The sequence below is a fragment of the Podarcis raffonei genome, chromosome 10 (assembly GCF_027172205.1).
Source record: "Podarcis raffonei isolate rPodRaf1 chromosome 10, rPodRaf1.pri, whole genome shotgun sequence".
NCBI lineage: Eukaryota > Metazoa > Chordata > Lepidosauria > Squamata > Lacertidae > Podarcis > Podarcis raffonei.
The window spans coordinates 74,335,792-74,358,707 of NC_070611.1; the positions used below are offsets into that span (position 1 = coordinate 74,335,792).

Here is a 22,916-nt window from a genome sequence, read left to right on the forward strand (position 1 = left end):
CTTGGTTTCCGCAATCCCACCCAGGAAGCAGCCAGAAAGTTTTTCCTCTCTCTCAGGCTTCCATCTTTAATGTCTTTTCCACTGAGGATGAGGATAATGTACACCTGTCCTCAGAAACAGGGGTGCAGAGTCCATGGAATGGCTCTCAGGATTGATACAGAAGTTGCACCTCAAAAGCATTTCTGTTCCTCTTATTCTTCATAGGCAATGTCAGAGTGACTGACAAGCTGAGATACAACCCATCATCATCCGATGACAGTGACTGCATGAATCTTCCCAGTCAAAGGACCCATTTTCATGATAGACAGTGCCTGGGGCTGGAGGCTCTACACACCGGGTTTGCCTGTGCAGGCCAAAGACTGCCAGTATTAGCACAGGTGAGGTGTGTGTCATTCCCAAATTTACAGACTGTGTGTGAATGAGAGTTTGTGGGTGGGATTATAATTTACGGCAACCCTGTGATTTTCTCTGCCCATAACATTTCGTAAGCTAATATTGCAGTAAAAATTCCAAAATAACTACAAAAAATCACAAGATAATAATAATAGTACAGTGGTACCTCGGGTTAAGAACTGAATTCGTTCTGCAGGTCCATTCTTAATCTGAAACTGTTCTTAACCTGAAGCACCACTTTAGCTAATGGGGCCTCCTGCTGCCGCCACGCCGCCAGAGCAGGATTTCTGTCCTCATCCTGAAGCAAAGTTCTTAACAAAAGGTACTATTTCTGGGTTAGCAGAGTCTGTAACCTGAAGCTCCTGTGACCCGAGGTACCACTCTAGACGTTATAGTATTAGTATTTTCCCCCAGCCACTCTGGGCAGCTTCCAGTACATATGGTTAAAGGTAAAGGGACCCCTGACCATTAGGTCCAGTCGTGGCCGACTCTGGGGTTGCGGCGCTCATCTCGCTTTACTGGCCGAGGGAGCCGGCGTACAGCTTCCGGGTCATGTGGCCAGCATGACTAAGCCGCTTCTGGCAAACCAGAGCAGCGCACGGAAACGCCATTTACCTTCCCGCTGGAGCGGTACCTACCGTATTTTTCGCTCTATAAGACACACCTAGTTTTGGGGGGAGGAATCCAAGAAAAAAAAAATTTTGAATCCCAGAAGCCAGAACAGCAAGAGGAATCTGGCTTCTGGGATACTGTGTGGCTGTTCTGGCTTCTGGGATAACAGCGCCAAGGGCAGCAGGATGAAGAGGCTAAGGCAGAAGCCAGGACAGGCGCCTCGCTGAAGGGGCGCTGCGCAGTTCTCCCTCTTTGCGCAGCCGAAGACTGATAAGCATAACAGGATCCAAAAATAGCAAAAATGTAACTCACAGTAAAACCCTGACTTAGCATTCCAAAATAGCACTCAAGTAAGAAACAGACAAGCAGAGTAGAGTAATATCAGAATATGAAGTGGGAGCAGGCGCATTTCAATACTGTAATTTATATATAATTCAATGTCAGAGTAACCCTGGGACTAGATAACAAGCTTCCAAGTGGACGTGCCCCACCTGCCCTTCACGTTCCTCTTCCGCACGGGCAGAATCTGCCTTCTGGACTGTGGGATTCACGGTTGTTCTCCTCCTCTCCATCCACCAGGGCTTGACTTCAGGTGCAGCAGAATTCCCAGCCCCCCAAGGATTTGAGACCCATCAGCTTTCCTCACCTGGTTTAGCCGGCCGGTTGAAGCCGTTGCTTGAACCCCTGTTGCATGCCGACAGCTTCTGGAAGCCACAGGTGAGAGCTGAGTGCAGGGGGGGGGGACCAAGGGTGGAAAAATGACCCCAGAAGGTGCAGGACATGCCCCCCACCCAAGGAACTACAGCTCCCCAACACCCCATGACATCTAGATTCAGGTAGGGAGCCGTATTGGTCTGACGCACTTGAAATAAAAAATTAAAAAATAGTACAGTAGCACCTTAGGGACCAGCTAATTTTGTTCTGGGTATAAGCTTTCATGTGCATGCACACTTCTTCAGATACACTGACACAGATGTCACCAGAACCTTGTATATCGTGGGAGGGTGGGGTGGGGCTGTTCCTCATAAGGGTACTCCTACTACCATCTCCCACTACCCTTCACTATATGAAGAAGTGTGCATGCACACAAAAGCTTATACCTAGAACAAACTTAGTTGGTCCCTGTTGTTGTTGCTGTTGTTGTTGTTTTTTAGTCAATTATTCGTGTCCGCCTCTTCGTGACCCCCCTGGACCAGAGCATGTCAGGCCCTCCTGTCTTCCACTGCCTCCCGCAGTTTGGTCAAACTCATGCTGGTAGCTCCGAGAACACTGTCCAACCATCTCATCCTCTGTCGTCCCCTTCTCCTTGTGCCCTCCATCTTTCCCAACATCAGGGTCTTTTCCAGGGAGTCTTCTCTTCTCATGAGGTGGCCAGAGTCTTGGAGCCTCAGCTTCAGGATCTGTCCTTCCAGTGAGCACTCAGGGCTGATTTCCTTCAGAATGGAAAGGTTTGATCTTCTTGCAGTCCATGGGACTCTCAAGAGTCTCCTCCAGCACCATAATTCAAAGCATCCATTCTTTGGCGATCAGCCTTCTTTATGGTCCAGCTCTCACTTCCATACATCACTACTGGGAAAACAATAGCTTTAACTATACGGACCTTTGTTGGCAAGGTGAGGTCTCTGCTTTTTAAGATGCTGTCTAGATTTCTCATTGCTTTTCAACCAAGACCCTAAGGTGCTACTGGACTATTTTTGTTAATTTTTTACTTCAAATGTGTCAGATGAATATGGCTATCTACCATGAAGTACAGTTATCTCCTTGCCTTGAATATCCTGCCTTTCAGTGCCAGATTAGGATAGTCCTGTGTCAGAAGACAAGCACAGGATCAGGCAGCACATCATCATTATAAAGAACCATTGGGGTGGGTGTTTCTGTCTGGGATTCCCATGTGCCAGCTGCTTTCCTTCTGCTTCTCCTGCTCTCTCCATGCAATGTGAGGCATTTAGACAGAGGTCCATCTCCAAGAACAGGAGCTTCCCTGAGCACCCATTCTGCTGACCCCAAGCACCAAGCCTTGTCACTAGTTCTCTGACTGACCCAGACCACAGTCCCCAGAAAAGATGTAGACCTGGGTCTCCCAAAATGGTCCATATGGACCTCCTGAGGTCAGTGGGACTGTGCAGGTGATTCATGAAGATCTAGAGGTGGAAATGGGGGCAGCCACTTGATTTGAAAGGCAGTCTCAGAGGACAACAATATTCCAAGATCATGCTGTGTTATTAAAGATGATTGAGGATGATGAATGGTTGCTGATGCATTACTATCATTTGACATCATAGCATTTTCATTTCCTAAAAATTGGGAACATGGGTAGGACATGGGAGAATGTAGGAGATGTTGAAATAGGAGAAGGTGCTAATGGCGGTTGATGGGCCCTTTTTTTCTGTGTTCTCTTTCCTGAAACCCAAACAGGATTTCCTTTCTGCCCACTCTGAAAAAGGTGATGGAGAAGACAGAATTGCAGGGGACAGGGCACCTTTCGTTTCATTAGGAATAGCCATTAAAATGTGTGACATGTGGAATATGCTTCACTGAATGAGCACACATAGTTCACATCAACGAACAGAAAAAGGAAAGAACCCATTTAAAGGTATGTAGTGCGGAAAGAGCTTGTGTATCAATGCAAAACTTAGAACACACCAGTGGACTCACACAGAGAGAAAACTCACACAGAGAGTATGGGAAGAACTTCAGTCAGAGTGGAAACCTTAAATTGCACAAACGGACTCACACAGGGGGGAAACCATATGAATGTATGGAGTGTGGAAAGAAATTTAGTAATAGTGGAAACCTTGGAAGACATCAACGGGAACACACAGGGGAGAAACTTTATAAATGTATCAAGTGTGGAAAGAGCTTTAGTCATAATGGAAACCTTAGAAGACATCAATGGACTCACACAGAGGAGAAACCATTTCAATGTATAAAGTGTGGAAACGTCTACAGTCAGAGTGGACACCTGAGAAGACATCAACGTACTCACACAGGGGAGAAACCATTTCAATGTATGGAGTGTGAAAAGAGCTTTAGTGATAGTGGAAGCCTTAGCAGACATCAACAGACTCACACAGGGGAGAAACCATTTAAATGTATGGAGTGTGGAAAGGGCTTCAGTCACAGTGGAAGTCTTAGAAGACATCAATGGATTCACGCAGAGGAGAAACCATTTAAATGTATGGAGTGTGGAAAGCGCTTTAGTGATAGTGGAAGCCTTAGCAGACATCAACAGACTCACACAGGGATCAAACCTTTTAAATGTATGAAGTGTGGAAAGAGCTTCAGTTATAGTGGAAACCTTAGAAGACATCAACATGCTCACATCGGTAAGAAACAATTTAAATGTATGGAGTGCGGAAAGAGCTTTAGTGATAATGGAAAACTTAGAACTCATCAACGGACTCACACGGAAGAAACCATTTAAAAGTATTGAGTAAATACTAAATGCTTCACTCAGAGTGGAAATGTTAGAAAACATCAGCAGACACACAGGGGAGAAACCATTTAAAGGTATGGACTGTAGAAGGAGCTTCAGTCAGAGTGGAAGCCTTGAATTATGTCAACAAACTCACACAAAAGACAAACCATATAAATATCAGGAAATTAGATAGAGGTTCACTCTTAGTGGAAGTTCAAAATCAACAGACTCATGGACAGGAGAAGCAGTTTAAATGAAAAGAATGCAAAAAGTGCTTTCTTTATAATGGAGTGATTAAGGAACATCTAGGGACTCTCACATGGGAGAACCCATTTAGATGTATGGAGTGTGGGACGTCTTCCTCTCAGAGTCCACCCTGAGCAATGAATTCAGCAGGAAATCATTCCTAAAAGCATGAGGTATATTTGATGTTCTGGTGTTTATATGTTAAACTGTATAATAATGAAATATTGAAGGCAACATCTCACAATCATGAGTATAATTTCAGATGAAAGTACCTTTGGTTTTTGCACCAAACTCTCTCACCCCCCCCCCACCGCATGATCTCCCAGCACAGCTTCTTCACCAGAACTTCATCGCTGCCTCCTGCCCTGCGCGTTCTGAAGAAAACTTGAAATACTGAAATTGAATGGGAGATTTCCCCCAAGCCTAATTTCAAGAGGGGGGAGGAGGGGCTGCAGGTACCAGGGAAATCTCCTGGGGGGGCATCTTCACTCATGAACCCCATGGGGCAACCCCAGAGCTCCTGCTTATTCCAGGGTTTGGGAAAGAGTGTATTTTTCCATAGTCCCAGAAGTTTTGCTTCAATCATGCTACTCGGGAGTTTCCCTACCAGAGGACCACAGTGCTGTGGCTGCTGTTGTTGTCATGGACTGGCTGGTGGGGGGAGGCACCAGCTGGGGGACCCACAAGGGAAGAAGGCTCAGAGCCCAGGGACTGGTGGTGGGATGGCAATAAGCCGAAAGAGGGAAAAAGAGGAGCAGACCGGAAGGGGAGATGCAGTATGAGATTCCAAATTCTTTGTATATGTGTGTAATTTAAATCAATAAAGATTATTTTAAAAAATAAATAAATTTGTGGCCGGCCTGATCAAACGTTGCTTCCTCTGGTTAGCCCCGCTGGAACTCCAGTTCTTTCCAGACCCTGGGGTCACTAGAGGACTGGTGGCTCCTCCTGGTAAATGGCCTGGTGTGCGCTGGATCACCAGTCCTTCCTTGCCTCCAGAATCGTGCAACCAAAGGTCCCATCTGGGGTGCCATCTGTTGTAAACAAAAGCTGCCCTTCTTCCCTAATGGGGGACACAAGAGCCCTTTATAGAGTCCCTTGTAGGTTCTCCATCGGTAGGAGGAAATAACAGAGACATCCAGAGACTATTGAGAAGCAAAGCAGCTAGTAAGCCTGATCTTGATTGATCTGTTGCAACAGGGTGCTCCCCTGAGGACGACCCCGAACCAAGGCGTGCCACCCCTTATATAGACATTTTAAATTCCCTGACCTGGAGCTCCAGACCACCCCTGCATTCATCACAGAAGGGGCGTAACCCAAGACCACCTACTACAAAAATCATACCTACATCACAGAAAAGGCGGTCTACATCAGAAATTTGAATGTTGTTGTTTTTCCTGTCTGCCAGGTTATCTGATAATGCCTTATCTGATTCCCTTTCCTGGTAGTCTGGCCATTCCTTTGAGATGGTGATTACCCAATTCCTGAGACAATGGGAAGGTTCCCTCACCCCTCCCTCCTTGCAGAGAAAACATTTGGTCAGTTTGGGAGTCTAAATGGTTTCAGGGCGGTCTTCCTGTGCTGCTCCAGACATGTGGTTGACATATCTATGTATGTGCTTGGTTGGTACATTTATGAACATTTATTATCTATATAAGACATTGTTACGGAAAATCTAGGTGTGAGGCTGCTCTGCCACCCAGCTCGTCGGACTGAGTCTGCAGGTCCCTGCGGAACAAAAGGAGCGCAGCCAGAGACCGAAGCATTCATTCAGCTAATATTCTCCTTTCCCTTCCTGCCCCACAACAAACACTCTGTGAGGTGAGTGGGGCTGAGAGACTTCAGAGAAATGTTACTGCCCCAAGGTCACTCAGCAGCTGCATGTGGAGGAGCAGAGACGGGAACCCGGTTCCCCAGATTACGAATCTACGGCTCTTAACCACTACACCCCACTGGCTCTCGACAAGACACTCAGGTTACCACCACAACTCCTCCCTCAACCCCTCCTCTTTGTGATGTGTCAATGATGTAGTCATGATGTAGTCTTGGGGGTGTAGCATGGGGGATTAGCAGCTAATAAAAGTTGGGGTCTTCTTTTGTTGGGGGCTTCCATCTTGTTCCACCTGGTGGCAGGTGGGAGTCCTGTGGCGACAGTCTTCAATCAAGACCAAGCCGACTGGCTGCTCTTTTGCTCTGCTCTTCCTGGCTGGTCTTGTTTCTTGTTCAAGGGAGCCCTCAGATTTTGGAATCCGCTTCTGGCTACAATTGTATCGGCTGCTTTTCTGAGCCTCTTGGCTGTTGTGCATGGACGGTGCCTGTGTCCACGGTCATTGTCCTGGCCTGAGTCAGAGGCTGGGGTGGGGAGTTGGGATTTGGGGGGAGTCGTTTAACTGCCCCCCATTCCTGGTTTGAACAGCACCAATACCTAAAACACGGACGGATCTAAGCTCATGGGGTGGGGGAGGGGAGCATTTTGCAATGTAAACCTTGTAGGCGGGACGGGACCCACTTTGCAGCTGGATCTCCGGGATCAGCCCCTCCCCCGCTCTCCAATCCACTAAAGGAAGGGGGTAAACCTTCCTCTCCTCCCCCCCCACTCAAACGTTCCCTCCCCTCCCTGCACATCCTCCTCTCAACCAGCCCCCACCATCCCAAATCCCACCCCCAATACATTGCTCCTCCTCCTCCAATCCGGCTCTTCTGTTCCTGGAATGGGGGTGTGTGAGCCCCCTCCCAACCTGACTGCTTCTCCCGGAAGTGGAGCTTCCACTCCGGATTGCTGCTCTGCGCCGTAGCTCTAGGGGCGCGCGCTCTCGGAAAGGGGAGGAGGGGCGGCAGGGGACCCCCCCAAACATCGATGTTGCAGGAAAGGAATTGAGAATCGGGATCGAGGACAAAGAGGTAAAGGGGTCGCGGGGGTGGGGAGGAGAGGGGAGAAAAGGACCCGGAGAGGGACCCCGCGCCAGCTCCCCAAAGCGCCTTTTGTAGGCCCCACCGGCAGGGCCTGGATCCCTGAACGTGTGCTGCGAAGGGGGCTTTCCTCGGCAGGACATGGGGCGCCCACCCACGGGGTCCCACGAGGACTTCCTGGCCCCGTTTCCCCCGCACAGGCATCCCTGGGGCACGGAGAATCGGGCCAGGAAAGGGTTAAGGGGTGCGGGAGGCGCCTGGATAGCGACCCCCTGTCCCTCCCCGGCTCGTCTTGGGGGGGCCTTCCGGACGGAGAGATGGGTTGCGCCTGGCGAGGGTTGAGCCGGGCCAAGGGGGAGACTCCGGGAGAGAGGGAGGGGGTCATGGAAGTGGGGGGAGAAGGGAGGGGGCACCCCCGGGTCAGGGAAACGCAGCAATGGGGGGGGGAGAGGAAGACCAGTCTTTGGGGAGACTTCTCCAGGGTGGCGCCTGCGGGGATTCTCCGGAGGGGCCGCCTTGGCTTCTCCCTCCCGCCCAGGAATCAACCCCCCTTCAAGGCAACCAGAGAGGGATCCCTGGAAAGTGGGGGGTCCTGTCCCCCCACCCTTCCTTCCTGCAAGCTCCATCCTCTGCTCGCCCCCATAAACCCCTGTCCAGACACAGCGCTTCTGCCCAGTCCAACCTTTGGTCCCCCTGGAGAGGAGAGGAAATCCCGAGAGGGGAGGGGAGAGGCCTTCTCAGAAGCGGCTCTTGGTTTCCGCAATCCCACCCAGGAAGCAGCCAGAAACCTTTTCCTCTCTCTCAGGCTTCCATCTTTATTGTCTTTTCTGCTGAGGGTGAGGATAATGTACACCTGTCATCAGAAACCGGGGTGCAGAGTCCATGGAATGGCTCTCAGGGCTGATAGAGAAGTTGCACCTCAAAAGTATTTCTGTTCCTCTTATTCTTTGAAGTCAGTGTGACTGACAAGCTGAGATACAATCCTTCAGCATCCGATGACAGCGACTGCATGAATCTTCCCAGTCAAAGGACCCATTTTCATGATAGACAGTGCCTGTGGCTGGAGGCTCTACACACCGGGTGTGCCTGTGCAGGCCAAAGACTGCCAGTATTAGCACAGGTGAGGTTTGTGACCTCCCCAAATTTACAGAATGTATGTGAATGAGAGTTTGTGGGTGGGATTATAGTTTACGGCAACCCTGTGATTTTCTCCACCCATAAAATTTCATGAGTTGATATTGCAGTACAAATTCCAAAATAACTACAAAAAACCCCACAAGATAATAGTAATAATTGTAGTATTTATACCCTGCCCATCTGCTTGGGTTTCCCCAGCCACTCTGGGCAGCTTCCAGTACATATAAAATACAGGAAAACATCAAACATTATAAACCTCCTGACACAAGGCTGCCTTCAGCTGTCTTCTAAATGTCAGATAGTTGTTCATTTCCTTGACCTCTTAAGGGAGGGCGTTCCACAGGGCGGGCGCCACCACCGAGAAGGCCCTCACTTATCAAAGAGAGGGGACCAGCAGGAGGACCTCGGAGGAGGACCTAGTGTTCAGAGTGAAGGATGGGGGTGGAGACGCTCCTTCAGGTCTACAGGGCCAAGGTGGTTGAGGGCTTTAGGCCACAGATCTTGCTCCTCCATAATTATCTCCAAGTCCGACATATAGTTAGCAGAATAGGAAAAAACACTCAGAGGCAGCAAAAAATCCATTCAGCAGATAAATTTAGTACAGAAGGCAAAGAAGCAGAATAATCCAAAAACTGAATTTACAGTAAAACCCTAACACAGCATAGCAAAACAGCCCTCAAGTAAGAAAGACACAAGAAGAGTAGAGAATAGCAGAATAGGAAGTGGGACCAGGCGCCTTTCAATACTGTGATTGATAAACAATTCAGTGTCAGAGTAAACTTGGGACTGGATACCAAGCCTGGCTCACCCCAGTTTAAGCCAGCTTCTTCTGGTTCCCAAAACAAGGAAGGTTCAAACCTCATTACAACTTATTCCACCACCTGCTCTTAGCAGAAAGGAAACTCCCTTATCAGGTAAAATGTTCCAGCTAGAGAAGACACCAACTTTGAATCACACAGAGTAAAACCACCAGAACCTTCTTGAACCAATAGACTAGGAATGATCTCTATATGTCAGATCAATACTTTTCTTGCCTGAAAGATGCAACCATGACAATTTAAAGATCAGCACAAACAGTTTGAATTGTGCTCCGAAATGCACTGAGAGCGAGTGAAGATCCTTTAGGACAGTGTTACAAGGTTGAACTTTCCATTAAGTACAGTTATCCCTTTGCCTTGAATATCCAGCTTTGTCAGTGCCAGATTAGGATAGTTCTGTGTCAGAAGTGGGGCTCGAGATCAGGCAGCATATCAACATTATAAAGAACCATTGGGGTGGGGTGTTTCCCATTTGCCAGCTGCTTTCCTTCTGCTTCTCCTGCTCTCTCCATACAATGTGAGGCATGTAGATGGAGGTCCATCTCCAAGAACAGGAGCTTCCCTGAGCACCCATTCAGCTGACCCCAAGCACCAAGCCTTGTCACTAGTTCTCTGACTGAACCAGACCACAGTCCCCAGAAAAGACGAAGACCTGGGTCTCCCAAAATGGTCCACTTGGACCTCTTGAGGCCATTGGGACTGTGAAGGTGACTCATGAAGAACTAGAGGTGGAAACAGGGCTGGATGGAGGATTATAATAATCATAATAATTTATTATTTATACCCCGCCCATCTGGCTGAGTTTCCCCAGCCACTCTGGGCAGCTCCCAATCAAAAACAGTACAGCGTTAAATATTAAAAACCTCCCTGAACAGGGCTGCCTTCAGATGTCTTTTAAAGATAAGATAAGATAGCTGCTTATTTCCTTCACATCTGAAGGGAGAGTGTTCCACAGGGTGGGCGCCACTACTGAGAAGGCCCTCTGCCTGGTTCCCTGTAACTTCATTTCTCACAATGAGGGAACCGCCAGAAGGCCCTTGGCGCTGGACCTCAGTGTCTTTATGATGCAGAGGATGGGGAATGTCCAAAGGAACGATGGACCAGAGAAAGAGAGGGCCTGCATGGACAGAGAGCAGCTGCCTTTCCTGTGAGGAAGCAATTGATTTGAAAAGGTTGTATTCCAAGATCATGCTGTGCTATTAATGATGATTGAGGATTATGAAAGGTTGCTGCTGCATTACTATCATTTGATGACATTGCTTTTTCATTTGCTGTGCGTAAGAGGGGTGGGGTGGGTGTTTAGTTGGGTGCAGGAATTTGTTTAATTTAATTTAATTATGGTGTGTTTGTAACATTCTCTTTTTTTGTTTTATTGTTTTGTTTGTTTTTTGTATAGGTTTTAATTTGATTTTAAGGGCAGGGGTCAGAGCTGCCTGGGAGTGGATCCCAACAAACAAAATGGCTGGGGCAGGTTCCACAGGGGGGGATGTACTGGGACAACCAATCTCAGTGATCACGGGTAGGAGGAGGAGTTACGCTAAGACCAGACCACGTCATTACCGAAGAAGCGGGCTTAGTCATTGTTTGAGGACTATCCCTGCCTCCAGGTCTGGTCTTGACCAGACGGGATACTGGAATCAGCAAAGGGATACCCACACAACCTGAAGGTGCTGCTGTGCAATGCCAGGTCAATGATCCATAAAACCATTGTGATCCATGACTTGATCGTGGATGGAGGACTTGACCTGGCATGTGTGACAGAGACCTCGTTGGATGAAGCAGATGGGCCTGTCCTTGCCGCTGCTTGTCCGCCAGGTTTCTCTTACACACAGCAACCCAGGTCATGTGGGCGGGGAGGGGGGTTTGCAGTGATTTTTAGGAAGTCATTAGTTTGCACCAGGTGTCCTATTGAGAAGACCCAGTTTTCTGAGTGCATGTTCTGGAAGTTGGGCAATAGGGGCAGTTGGGCAATAGGGGCAGTACAGGATTCCTTTTGGTGTACCGACCCCCCCCCCCGCTTCACCAAGGATTCCCTGCCCGAGCTGCTTCAGGTCGTGGCGGATTTTCTCCTGGAGACACCTAGTTTGGTTGTCCTAGGGGATTTTAACATCCATGCCGACACGACCTTACAGGGGGCCGCTCGGGACTTCGTGGAAAGCATGGCCTCCATGGGGCTGTTCCTGAATAAGTCTGGCCCAACCCATAGCTGCGGACATGCCTTGGACCTGGTGTTTACCTCTATGGATGTTCGTGATCTGACACTAAGTAAAAGCAAAACAAAAGAAGTGCCATGGTCAGATCACTTCCTGGTGCAACTGGACTTCTCCGCGACCCATCCCCTCTGCAGGGAGGTGGGACCGATTTGGATGGTCTGCTCCCACCACATAATGGATCCAAATGGTTTCCAGAGAGTGGTAGGGGATGCTTTATCCCATGTTGATGGCCTTTCAGCTGATTCCCTGGTGGCCCGCTGGAATGTGGAGTTAACCAGGGCTATTGACTGGCTCCGAAGCACCCTCTCTGATTGCATGGAGCCCAAACAGCCCCGTGGTTTTCCATGGATCTGAGGGCAATGGAACAATCGTTGAGACGGCTAGAGCACCGGTGGCGGATGACCCATTCTGAAGCTGACCAGACACGGGTTAGAGCTGAATGTTGAGCCTACCAAGTGGCGGTAGTGGCGGTGAAAACTGCTTTCTTCACCGCCTCTATTGCATCTGCAGAAAACAGCAGCAGGAGACTTTTTCAGGTGGTTCACAATTTAGCAGAACCACCTGCTCCATCAGGGCTCAGTGCGGCCCACATGATCTCCTGCAATGATTTTGCAAAGTTTTTTACAGATAAAGTCGCTCAGATTCACTCAGGTCGCTCAAGTCGCTCAGGTAGACTCCACCGTGGCATCAGGGCTGGGGCGGGAGAGTGCTAGAGTCTGTCTAGTCAAGTTGTGTGGGATCAATTCCAACCTGTTACCCTCGAGGATGTGGACAGACTGCTTGGACGAGTGAAACCAACCACCTGTCTCCTCGATCCTTGCCCATCCTGGCTGATAAAAGCTAGCCAGGAAGGGCTGGGCGATGGGCTTCATGGCGTGGTGAATGCTTCCCTCCATGAGGGAGCCTTTCCAGACCCGCTGAAAGAGGCAGTTATTAAACCGCTTCTTAAAAAACCATTTTTAGATGCGGCCACGATGCCCAACTATCGCTGAGTCTCAAATCTTCCATTCTTGGGCAAGGTGATTGAGCGAGTAGTTGCTGAACAACTCCAGGCACGCCTGGAAGAAGCGGACCATTTGGATCCCTTCCAGTTGGGATTCAGGCCTCATCATGGGACTGAAACTGCCTTGGTCGCACTGGTTGATGATCTCTGGTGGGCTAGGGACAAAGGTTTCCTAGTTCTCCTGGATCTCTCAGCGGCATTTGATACCATTGAGATAACATCCTTCTGGACCGTCTTGAGGGGCTGGGAGCTGGGGGCACTGTCATACAGTGGTTCCGCTCCTTTCTCCTGGGCCGTGTCCAGAAAATGGTGTTGGGGGATGAGTGTTCAGACCACTGGGCTCTCACTTGTGGGGTGCCTCAGGGTTCTGTACTCTCCCCCATGCTTTTCAACATCTACATGAAGTCGCTGGGAGAGATCATCAGGGGGTTTGGGCTGGGTGTTCATCCATATGTGGATGATACCCAGCTCTACCTCTCTTTCAAATCAGAACCAGTGAAGGCAGTGAAGGTCCTGTGTGAGTGTCTGGAGGCGGTTGGAGGATGGATGGTGGCTAACAGATTGAGGTTGAATCCTGACAAGATAGAAGTACTGCTTTTGGGGGACAGGAGGCGGGCAGGTGTGGAGGATTTCCTGGTCCTGAATGGGGTAACTGTGCCCCTGAAGGACCAGGTGCGCAGCCTGGGAGTCATTTTGGACTCACAGCTGTCCATGGAGGCGCAGGTCAATTCTGTGTCCAGGACAGCTGTCTACCAGCTCTATCTGTGGACTGCCTTGCCAGAGTGGTGCATGCTCTGGTTATCTCCCGCTTGGACTTCAATGCGCTATACGTGGGGCTACCTTTGAAGGTGACCCAGAAACTACAACTAATCCACAATGCAGCAGCTAGACTGGGGACTGGGAGCGGCCACCGAGACCACATAACACAGGTCTTGAAAGACCTACATTGGCTCCCAGTACGTTTCCGAGCACAATTCAAAGTGTTGGTGCTGACCTTTAATGCCCTAAACAGCCTCTGTCCAGTATATCTGAAAGAGCATTTCCACCCCCATCGTTCTACCTAGACACTGAGGTCCAGCACCGAGGGCCTTCTGGCGGTTCCCTCACTGTGAGAAGCAAAGTTACAGGGAACCAGGCAGAGGGCCTTCTCAGTAGTGGCACCCTCCCTGTGGAACACCCTCCCACCAGATGTCAAAGAGTTAAACAACTACCAGACTTTTAGAAGACATCTGAAGGCAGCCCTTTTTAGGGAAGCTTTTAATGTTTGATGTATTACAGTATTTTAATGTTTTTCTGGAAGCTGCCCAGAGTGGCTGGGGAAGCCCAGCCAGATGGGCAGGGTATAAATAATAAATTATAATCATTATTATTATTATTTCATAAAAAATGGGAACATGGGTAGGAAGCGGGGGAATGTAGGAGATGTTGAAATAATAGAAGGGCCTAATGGTGATTGATTTGTTCTTTTCCCTTTGTTCTCTTCCTTGGAATCCAAAAAGGACTTCCTCTCTGCCCACTCTGAAGAAGGTGTTACAGAAGAACGTCAGAATTCCAGGGGATGGGGAACCTTTCATTTCATTAGGAATAGACATTGAAATGTGCGAAATGTGGAATATGCTTCACTGAATGAGCACACATAGCTCACATCAACTAACTCACAGGAGAGAAACCTTTTAAAGATTTGAAGTGTGGAAAGAGTTTCACTGATAGTGAAAAACCTAGAATACATCAGCAGACTGCCATGGGTAAGAAAGGATTCAAATGCAGGGAGTGTGGGAAGAGCTTCAGTCAGAGGGCACACCTTAAGTTACATGCACAGACACACCAAGAGAAGAAACCTTTTAAATGTATGGAGTGTGGAAAGAGTTTCCGTCGAAGAGATACACTTAGAATACATCAACAAACTCACACAGGGGAGAAACCATTTAAATGTGTGGAGTGTGGAAAGAGCTTCAGTTCCAATACAACCCTTAGATCACATCAACGGACTCACACAGGGGAGAAACCATATGAATGTATGGAGTGTGGGAAGAGCTTCAGTTATGATGCAGGCCTTAGATCACATCAACGGACTCACACAGGGGAGAAACCATATGAATGTATGGTGTGTGGGAAGAGCTTCAGTTACGATGCAGGCCTTAGATCACATCAACGGACTCACACAGGGGAGAAACCATATGAATGTATGGAGTGTGGAAAGACCTTCAGTCGGATTGGAAACCTTAGAATACATCAACGTACACATACAGGGGAGAAACCGTTTAAATGCATGGAGTGTGGAAAGAGCTTTAGTAATAGTGGAACCCTTAGAATACATCAACGGACGCATACAGGGGAGAAACCATTTAAATGCATGGCTTGTGGAAAGAGCTTTAGTGATAGTGGAAGCCTTAGAAAACATCAACATATTCACACAGGAGAGAAACCATTTAAATGTATGGAGTGTGGAAAGAGCTTCAGTTTCAGTTCAAACCTTAGAAAACATCAACTGACTCACACAGGGGAGAAACCATTTAAATGCATGGAGTGTGGAAAGAGCTTTAGTCAAAATGCGCACCTAACTTTACACCATCAAACTCACACAGGTGAGAAACCATTTAGATGTATGGAGTGTGGAAAGAGCTTCTTTCAGATTGGAAACCTTAGAATACATCAACGGACTCATACAGGGGAGAAACCATATACATGTATGGAGTGTGGAAAGAGCTTCAGTCACGATGCAGGCCTTAGATCACATCAACGGACTCACACAGGGGAGAAACCATTTAAATGCATGGTGTGTGGAACAAGCTTTAGTTATGGTGGAAGCCTTAGATCCCATCAACGGACTCACACAGGAGAGAAACCATTTAAATGTATGGAGTGTGGAAAGAGCTTTAGTTACGATGCAGGCCTTAGACAACATCAACGGACTCACACAGGAGAGAAACCATTTAAATGTATGGAGTGTGGAAAGAGCTTCAGTTTCAATTCAAACCTTAGACAACATCAACTGACTCACACAGGGGAGAAACCATTTAAATGCATGGAGTGTGGAAAGAGTTTTAGTGATAGTGGAAGCCTTAGAACACATCAACGAACTCACACAGGTGAGAAACCATTTAAATGTATGGAGTGTGGAAAGAGCTTCATTCAGATTGGAAACCTTAGAATACATCAACGGACTCATACAGGGGAGAAACCATTTAAATGTATGGAGTGCGGAAAGAGCTTCATTCGGATTGAACACCTTAGAATACATCAACGGACTCATACAGGGCAGAAACCATATAAATGTATCGAGTGTGGGAAGAACTTCAGTCAGAGTGCACACCTTAGACAACATCAACGGACTCACACAGGACAGAAACCTTTTAAATGTATGGAGTGTGGAAAGAGCTTCAGTTATAGTGGAAACCTGAGAGTACATCAACAGACTCACATCGGTAAGAAACGATTTAAATGTCTGGAGTGTGGAAAGAGCTTCAGTCAGAACGGAAATCTTAGAACACATCAGCAGACACACAGGGCAGAAACTGTTTAAATGTATGGACTGTGGAAGGAGCTTCAGTCAGAGTGGAAGCCTTGATTTATGTCAACAAACTCACACAAAAGACAAACCATATAAATATCAGGAAAGTAGGTAGAGGTTCAGTCCTAGTGGAATCCTACATCTACAGACTCATGGACAGGAAGAACTTTAACAGTTGACACCCTACAAACCCATCAACCCTCAAAGAGGAGAAGCTGTTTAAAGGGAAAGATTGCAGAAAGTGCTTTAGTTATAATGGAGTGTTTAAGGAACATCTAAGAGCCACTGTGGTGTAGTGGTTAAGAGTGGTTCGTAATCTGGGGAAACGTGTTTGTGTCTCCGCTCCTCCACATGCAGCTGCTGGGTGACCTTGGGCCAGTCACACTTCTTTGAATTGTCTCAGCACCACTCACCTCACAGAGGAAAGGAAAGGAGAATGTTAGCCACTTTGAGACTCCTTCGGGTAGTGATAAAGCGGGATATGAAATCCAAACTCTTCTTCTTCTTCTCAGAGTGGAGAACCCATTTAAATGTATGGAGTGAGGAACGTGTTCCTTTCAGAGTTTACTCTTCTTCACAGCAATGAACTCAGCAGAAAATCCATCTTCAAAGCGTGTAATGTATTTGTTCTGGTGTTTAAATGTAAAACTGTATAGTAATGAAATAATGAAGGTAATGTCCCACAATAATGAGTATAATTTTAGATGTAAGGTACCTTTTGATAGTGAGGGGGAGAGGGTGAATCTGTATTTCTGGTGGTGAGTGAGGATTAGGGCTGGGCATATATTGATCTCATCCTATACCAGTTTCTACACTACATTGTGATAACCTTTGGAAAACAATGGATATGGCAATACACCACAAATCACAGTGTGTGTTTCTGGGATGCACATTTGCCTCAAAGCAGCCGGCAGAAACCTTTGCTTCATGAAGGGCTTCTGGCTGATCGCTCGCCATCACAGTTGGAGATCTCTTTATCGGAGGAGACCTCGGTATATCAAAGGCAGGGGAAACTGCTCCAGTGCAGCAGACCCCCGGAAAAACCTCAAATCGAGCATTTTGAGGACATGGAATCTGGCAGGTGTCAAAAGTGGGCTCCCCCCTCCCTGGAAAGTTCTGTTTTTGAGCTCTGAGAACGAGGGGGTTGGAGCTGCGACACATCGGACAAAAAGCTTCCTGTGATAATACGAAGCTGCGAGACTATGAGGCATTAGCGGTCAATTCTTCCAACATCAAAAGGACTGTATTGTGTGTACCTTTTATGTTTGGATTATATATGGCTAATGTAGGGGTTGTGCTGACAAGCTAGCTGAGATAATGCTCCGGGCACACAGCCATCTCTGTACAAGAGATTTATTGCTAAGCTTCAAAGCAGTTACAAGAGTTCAAAAACACACTTCATCTCTCGGAGTCAGATGAATCGTCTGACTTTTTTTACGCCTCCCCCAGCAAGCCCATTTCCTGAGTCCACACCTCTTGCTTCCTCTGCTCTGTGAGTGGCTGGTTCCCAGTACTGGCTCCCCCTCCCAGCTTCCTCCTCTGACGTGGAAGAGAAACGGCTAATTACCGGCGTGGACTCTCTGTACTTGCCTCTGCTTCCCCCTCATCTCTTTTGCAGCCTCCAATTCCCTGACATCCACCCCCTCCTCAAAGGCCCCCTCCCCCTCGGGAGAATCGACCATCCCCAATTTACCCTTCTCCGGAGTGGCAGGGGTGAAGCCTGGAAAACTACCCCCCTCCTCATCCGTATCTTCAAAAACCGTCCTGCAGTCCTCCCTCAAACCCACAGTTCCTCATGTTCCCCAGTAGACACTTTCCTCTTCTTCTTCCTCTTCGTCAGATGGTGGGAATCCCTCGAAATCCTCTTCATCGTCGGCCCGAACACCTGTTGGAAAAATCTACCCCGGGGTTTGGGTTTGTCGGGGAAGAAATTGTGGAACTTCTCCACTAGACCCTCGTCAGTGATACAACTCTCCGGGACCCAGGTATTCTCTGAACTAGGGGCCCCTTCCCACGCCACCAGATACTCTTGCCTCTCTGCTTCCCCCTCAGCTCTTTCGCAGCCTCCAATTCCCTGACAGCTAACTAAAGACCTGACCTCAAGAGTCACTAAATCAGAGATTTGCCCAAGGACTTGTTCTGATGGTAATGCTGTGTTGACAGAGTTAAAGTTGTCTCTACAGGGTACTTTTAGATGGCAGATGAATGATGTTTTACTGAGAAATGAATTGATCGTAAATAAAGCTCAAAAGACCCTAAAGGACTATTTTGAATTGAACCTGAATCCTGGAATTGAAGCAAGGGGTGCAAGTAAAGTGGTAATGCCAGGTATTTTGATTCAACAGAATTCTATCAGGAAGGAAGCACAGAATGAGCAAAAGGAAAAAGTTCTGTCTCAAAGGAGAAAGAGAAAAAGCTAAGATGTAACCCAAAAAATCAACATATTCAAAAGGAAATTAAAGCATTACAATCTTAGTCTTCACAAATAGTAAACCAAGAAATTGAATGGAAAATTATATTGATGAAACAAAAGACTTTTGCATTGGCAAATAAATGCAGAAAATTATTGGCTTGGGGACAGAAGGAGAGTACAATAATTAATATTATGGAGGATGGTAAGAATATTGAGAACCCAACAGAGATTAGAAAATGTTTTCAAAAATACTATAAGCAGCTTTACAAAAAGGAAAAATGGATAAAATGGAACAGTTTTTGGACAAAAATGGATTGCAGAAAATTCCAGCGGTCAAAACAAGCCTACTAAATGAATTGGTTACAAGACAAGAAGTTGAAGGGGCAATTGCCCAAATGAAAATAGGCAAAGCACTGGGACCTGATGCTTTAACTTCCAAGTATTATAAAATATTTAAGGATTGGCTGATACAACCATTGATGGATGTTTGTAACAAAATATTAAAGGGGGACAAAGCACCCGAGTCCTGGAAAGAGGCCTTCATCACTCTGATATCCAAACCAGATACAGATAGAGCTCAAGTAAGGAATCAGCGACCAATTTCCTTGTTGAATGTGGATTATAAAATATTTGCAAATATTTTGGCTACAAGATTGAAGAAGATTTTGAATAAGCACATACATAAAGATCATTCAGGTTTTTTATCTGAGAGGCATATGAAAGATAATATTAGGAATGTGCTGGAAAGATTAGAGGCAAAAAAGAATCCTAAAGCAATGTTTATGTTTATTGATGCAGAGAAAGCCTTTGATAATGTTTCTTGGAGTTTTATGAAACAGAACTTGTGTAATATGGGGATCAGTCAAAAAATTTTCAATGGTATTAATGCAATTTACTTGGAGCAGAAAGCAAAAATTATAATTAACAATGTGGTCTCAGAAGAAATTAGGATTGAGAAGGGAACCAGGCAAGGGTGCCCACTCTCCCCCCACTTTCTATTTCTGTCCTAGAGGTGCTGCTGAATATGATAAGGAATGATGAGGAAGTTAAAGGCATAGTAGTGGGAACTAAACAATATAAGTTAAAAGTCTTTGCTGATGATTTGGTATTGACTTTACAGGACCCTGAGATCAGTGCAATCAAAGATAATTCAACAGTTCGGACAAGTTGCAGGTTTCAAACTGAATAAGAATAAAAGCAAAGTTTTAGGGGGGGAAATAACGATACATGAAAAACTTACTTTAGAGGAACCCACAGGGCTGAAGATTGTGAAAAAGGTGAAATATCTGGGTGTAAATATGACTGCAAAAAATGCATTTGTACAAAGACAACTATGAAAAGTTATGGAAAGATATCAAAAGAGATTTGGATATTTGGACAAGGTTGAAACTATCTTTGTTGGGCTGAATTTCTGCGATAAAGATGAATGTATTGCCTAAGGTGTTATTTTTGTTCCAAGTACTCCCTATCATTGATAAGTTGAATTGTTTTAAGGAATGGCAAAAGATATTATCTAAATTTATCTGGCAGGGGAAAACCCCCAGAATTAAGTTTAAATTATTAACAGATGTAAAAGAGAGGGGGGGTTTCTCCCTGCCAGATTTAAGGATTTACTTTGAAGCTGCAGCCTTTTGCTGGCTGAAACAATGGTTTTTATTGGAAGATACAGATGTTTTGGATTTGGAAGGTTTTGACAATGTATTTGGTTGGCATGCATATTTATGGTATGATAAGCTAAAAGCTCACAAAGGATTTAAAAATCATATAATTAGAAAATCTTTGGATGATGTTTGGATAAGATACAGGGATTTGTTAGAAAGGAAAACACCCAGATGGATATCACCATTGGAAGCTAAGACCCATAAAAGGTTGAATATGAAAGATACATGGTTGAAGTATAATGATAGTTTGATGGAAGTAGGGGACCAATTTAGATTAAAATCTTATGATCCGTTGAAAGATAAATTACCGTATTTTTCGCTCTATAACACGCATCTGACCATAACACGCACGTAGTTTTTAGAGGAGGAAAACAAGGAAAAAATATTCTAAACGAAACAGTGGGTGTATGATTTTTATGGTTCATGCTGTGGCCACAGACATGTGATCTGACAGTGAGTTTGGGGTAGCCCAATGCAAAAATCCTGAGGATCCATGTGGATCCATGCTTTGTAACCACGTTTTTGCGCCATTGCGGCCCCATGAAACAGTGGGTGCGTGTGTGTTTTTTGGTGCAGCCTATAGCCATGGAAATGCTATGTGATCTGATGGTGAATTTGGGGTGACCCAGTGCAAAAATCCTAAGGATCCATGTGGATCTGTGCTTTGTAACCACGTTTTAAGTGGGGAGGGAAGGAAAAGAACTCAAGGGACAAGGAGCACGCGTGGGGTGTGTGGAGAAGGAGCTTTTCTGCGAGCTGAGCGGGGAGGAGGGAGGGAAAGAGCACTGTTGCTTTAAAGGTATACTTAAGGTATTTGCCCTGTGCCTGGGTTTTTTTTCCATTTAACAGTTTGCAGCCTTTTCCTTCCGCTCCTTGTTTTGAGGCAGAATAGATTTGAGCAAGTGAGGAGGACTTGGATTGCAGGGGATTCGCCATTAGCTGTGTAAAAGCGCTCCTCCTTGCAGCCTGAATGATAAGCAGCCACCAGCAGCAATAGAATGGAGCACAAAAAAGCGGTAGGGGCACTAGGACCCAGACAATGCTCAAATCTATCCTGCCTGAAAACAAGCTGCTCCGTCCCAGCGAATCAGCTGAGACGCGGGGGATTTGCGAAGTTTTCCCCTCTCTCCCATGCCCTCCCCAGCCTTTTTTTTTACTTCCTGGTTTTCACTGCGCTGGCTCAGAGCTCGAGGTTGGTTTTATTTTGCTGCTGGTTGCTTAAATTTTATCTTTCCTGCCATCCCTCTGCAGCCTCATTGCTCTGTTTAGAGAGCGCACGGACTTTTGCTAGCGTCTGTCCCTCCTCTCGTGTAAGCGGCTGCTGCTGGCTTTGCTGCCATGACTCTCCTTCCCTCCCTCCTCCCCGGCTCCAGGTCGCTTTAAAGCAAGCAAAGCGAGAGCCTCGTAGAGTGTGTAAGCGGCTGCCGCTTTGCTTGACTGATGGCAGCCATGGCTCCGATCCATGCATTCGCTCCATAACACGCACAGGCATTTTCCCTTACTTTCTAGGAGCAAAAAAGTGCGTGTTTTGGAGCGAAAATTACGGTAGATGATTGGTTCCAGTACATCCACATAAATGAAATGTTTAAAATGGATAAGAAAATTGGTTTTCAAACAGAGAAATCCAAACTAGAAATGGAATTATTAGATACCAAAACAAAATACCTATCTAAGATGTATAATTTATTGCTGGAATGGCATACGAGAGATGAACAAGTGAAATCTGTAATGATTGAATGGGCCAGGGCTGTGGGGCACAATATCATGATGGTGGATTGGGAGAAATTGTGGGAAAAGGAATTGGAAGAAACAAGATTTACCAACTATCGAAGAATGGCAGATGAAGATGATGGACTATATGGAATTTGCCAAACTGACCGGGAGACTCTGAGACCAGAGAGAAGAGATGGTGGAAGAAGATTGGAAGAAGCTTAAGAAATATTTGGAAAAAAATATGTTAATATTTAAATCTTAGAATAGCTTTGGAAGTGGATATAGGCTGTAGGGTTAGAAGTAGAAGATAGTGTATTTTAAAATAATATTATTTGTAAGCGATAAAATGTGAAGTTAATTTAAGTGTGATAAAAAAGATGGTTAGAAACTATGATATATGTAAACTGCTAAAGAAGTAACATGGAGAAGCCCACCTAACAATGTTTAGAAAAATAAGGATAAGAGAATAATCTGTTTGTGTTGTTTGTTTTTTTGTTTGTGTTCTTTATTTGTGTTATAAAATGAATTTTTTTTTTTATAAAAAAGAAGAAAGCTTTGCTTCGTGAAGCCCCTGCAGATGCTGAGTTCCTGACTTCCCTCCCAGACGACAGGAAGCGAAAGACACACATCCACTGCCCTGCGTCCTTCCAGCCTCTTTCCTCCCTTGCTCCCTTCTGCCGGTTTGTGTGCCTGACTTAGATATCCTGTGTGCTCTATTTTTTTACTGCTGGAACTGGATTTGCTCCCAGGAGCAAAGTTTTGTGCCTCACTGGGGACCCAGGGAGAACTGTATGCTTTGAAAGCTCCGTAAACTATTACTGAAGAAGTCCTGCTGCCCTGGAGTTGCTCTACTCAAGCATGCAAGACG

The 22,916-nt window shown here is 46.3% G+C and overlaps 2 protein-coding genes across 4 annotated transcripts in view; both read left to right on the forward strand.

Annotated features, from left to right (window-relative positions):
• The window catches only part of LOC128421982 (zinc finger protein 420-like), a 171,334-nt gene that overhangs the window by 106,733 nt on the left and 41,685 nt on the right, over positions 1-22,916 (forward strand). The window lies entirely within an intron of this gene.
• Positions 1-22,916, forward strand: part of LOC128421969 (zinc finger protein 624-like) — a 125,478-nt gene that overhangs the window by 790 nt on the left and 101,772 nt on the right. Inside the window, exons 1-2 of one of the 3 annotated variants that reach the window (XM_053405370.1) lie at positions 8,538-8,704; positions 14,250-16,551. In XM_053405370.1, coding sequence (XP_053261345.1) covers positions 14,492-16,273 — 1,782 coding nt within the window. In that variant the 5' untranslated portion in view covers positions 8,538-8,704; positions 14,250-14,491 and the 3' untranslated portion in view covers positions 16,274-16,551. Of the gene's footprint in view, positions 1-8,537; positions 8,705-14,249; positions 16,552-22,916 lie in introns of those variants that run through there. The other 2 variants (XM_053405369.1, XM_053405372.1) reach the window with 2 other exon arrangements.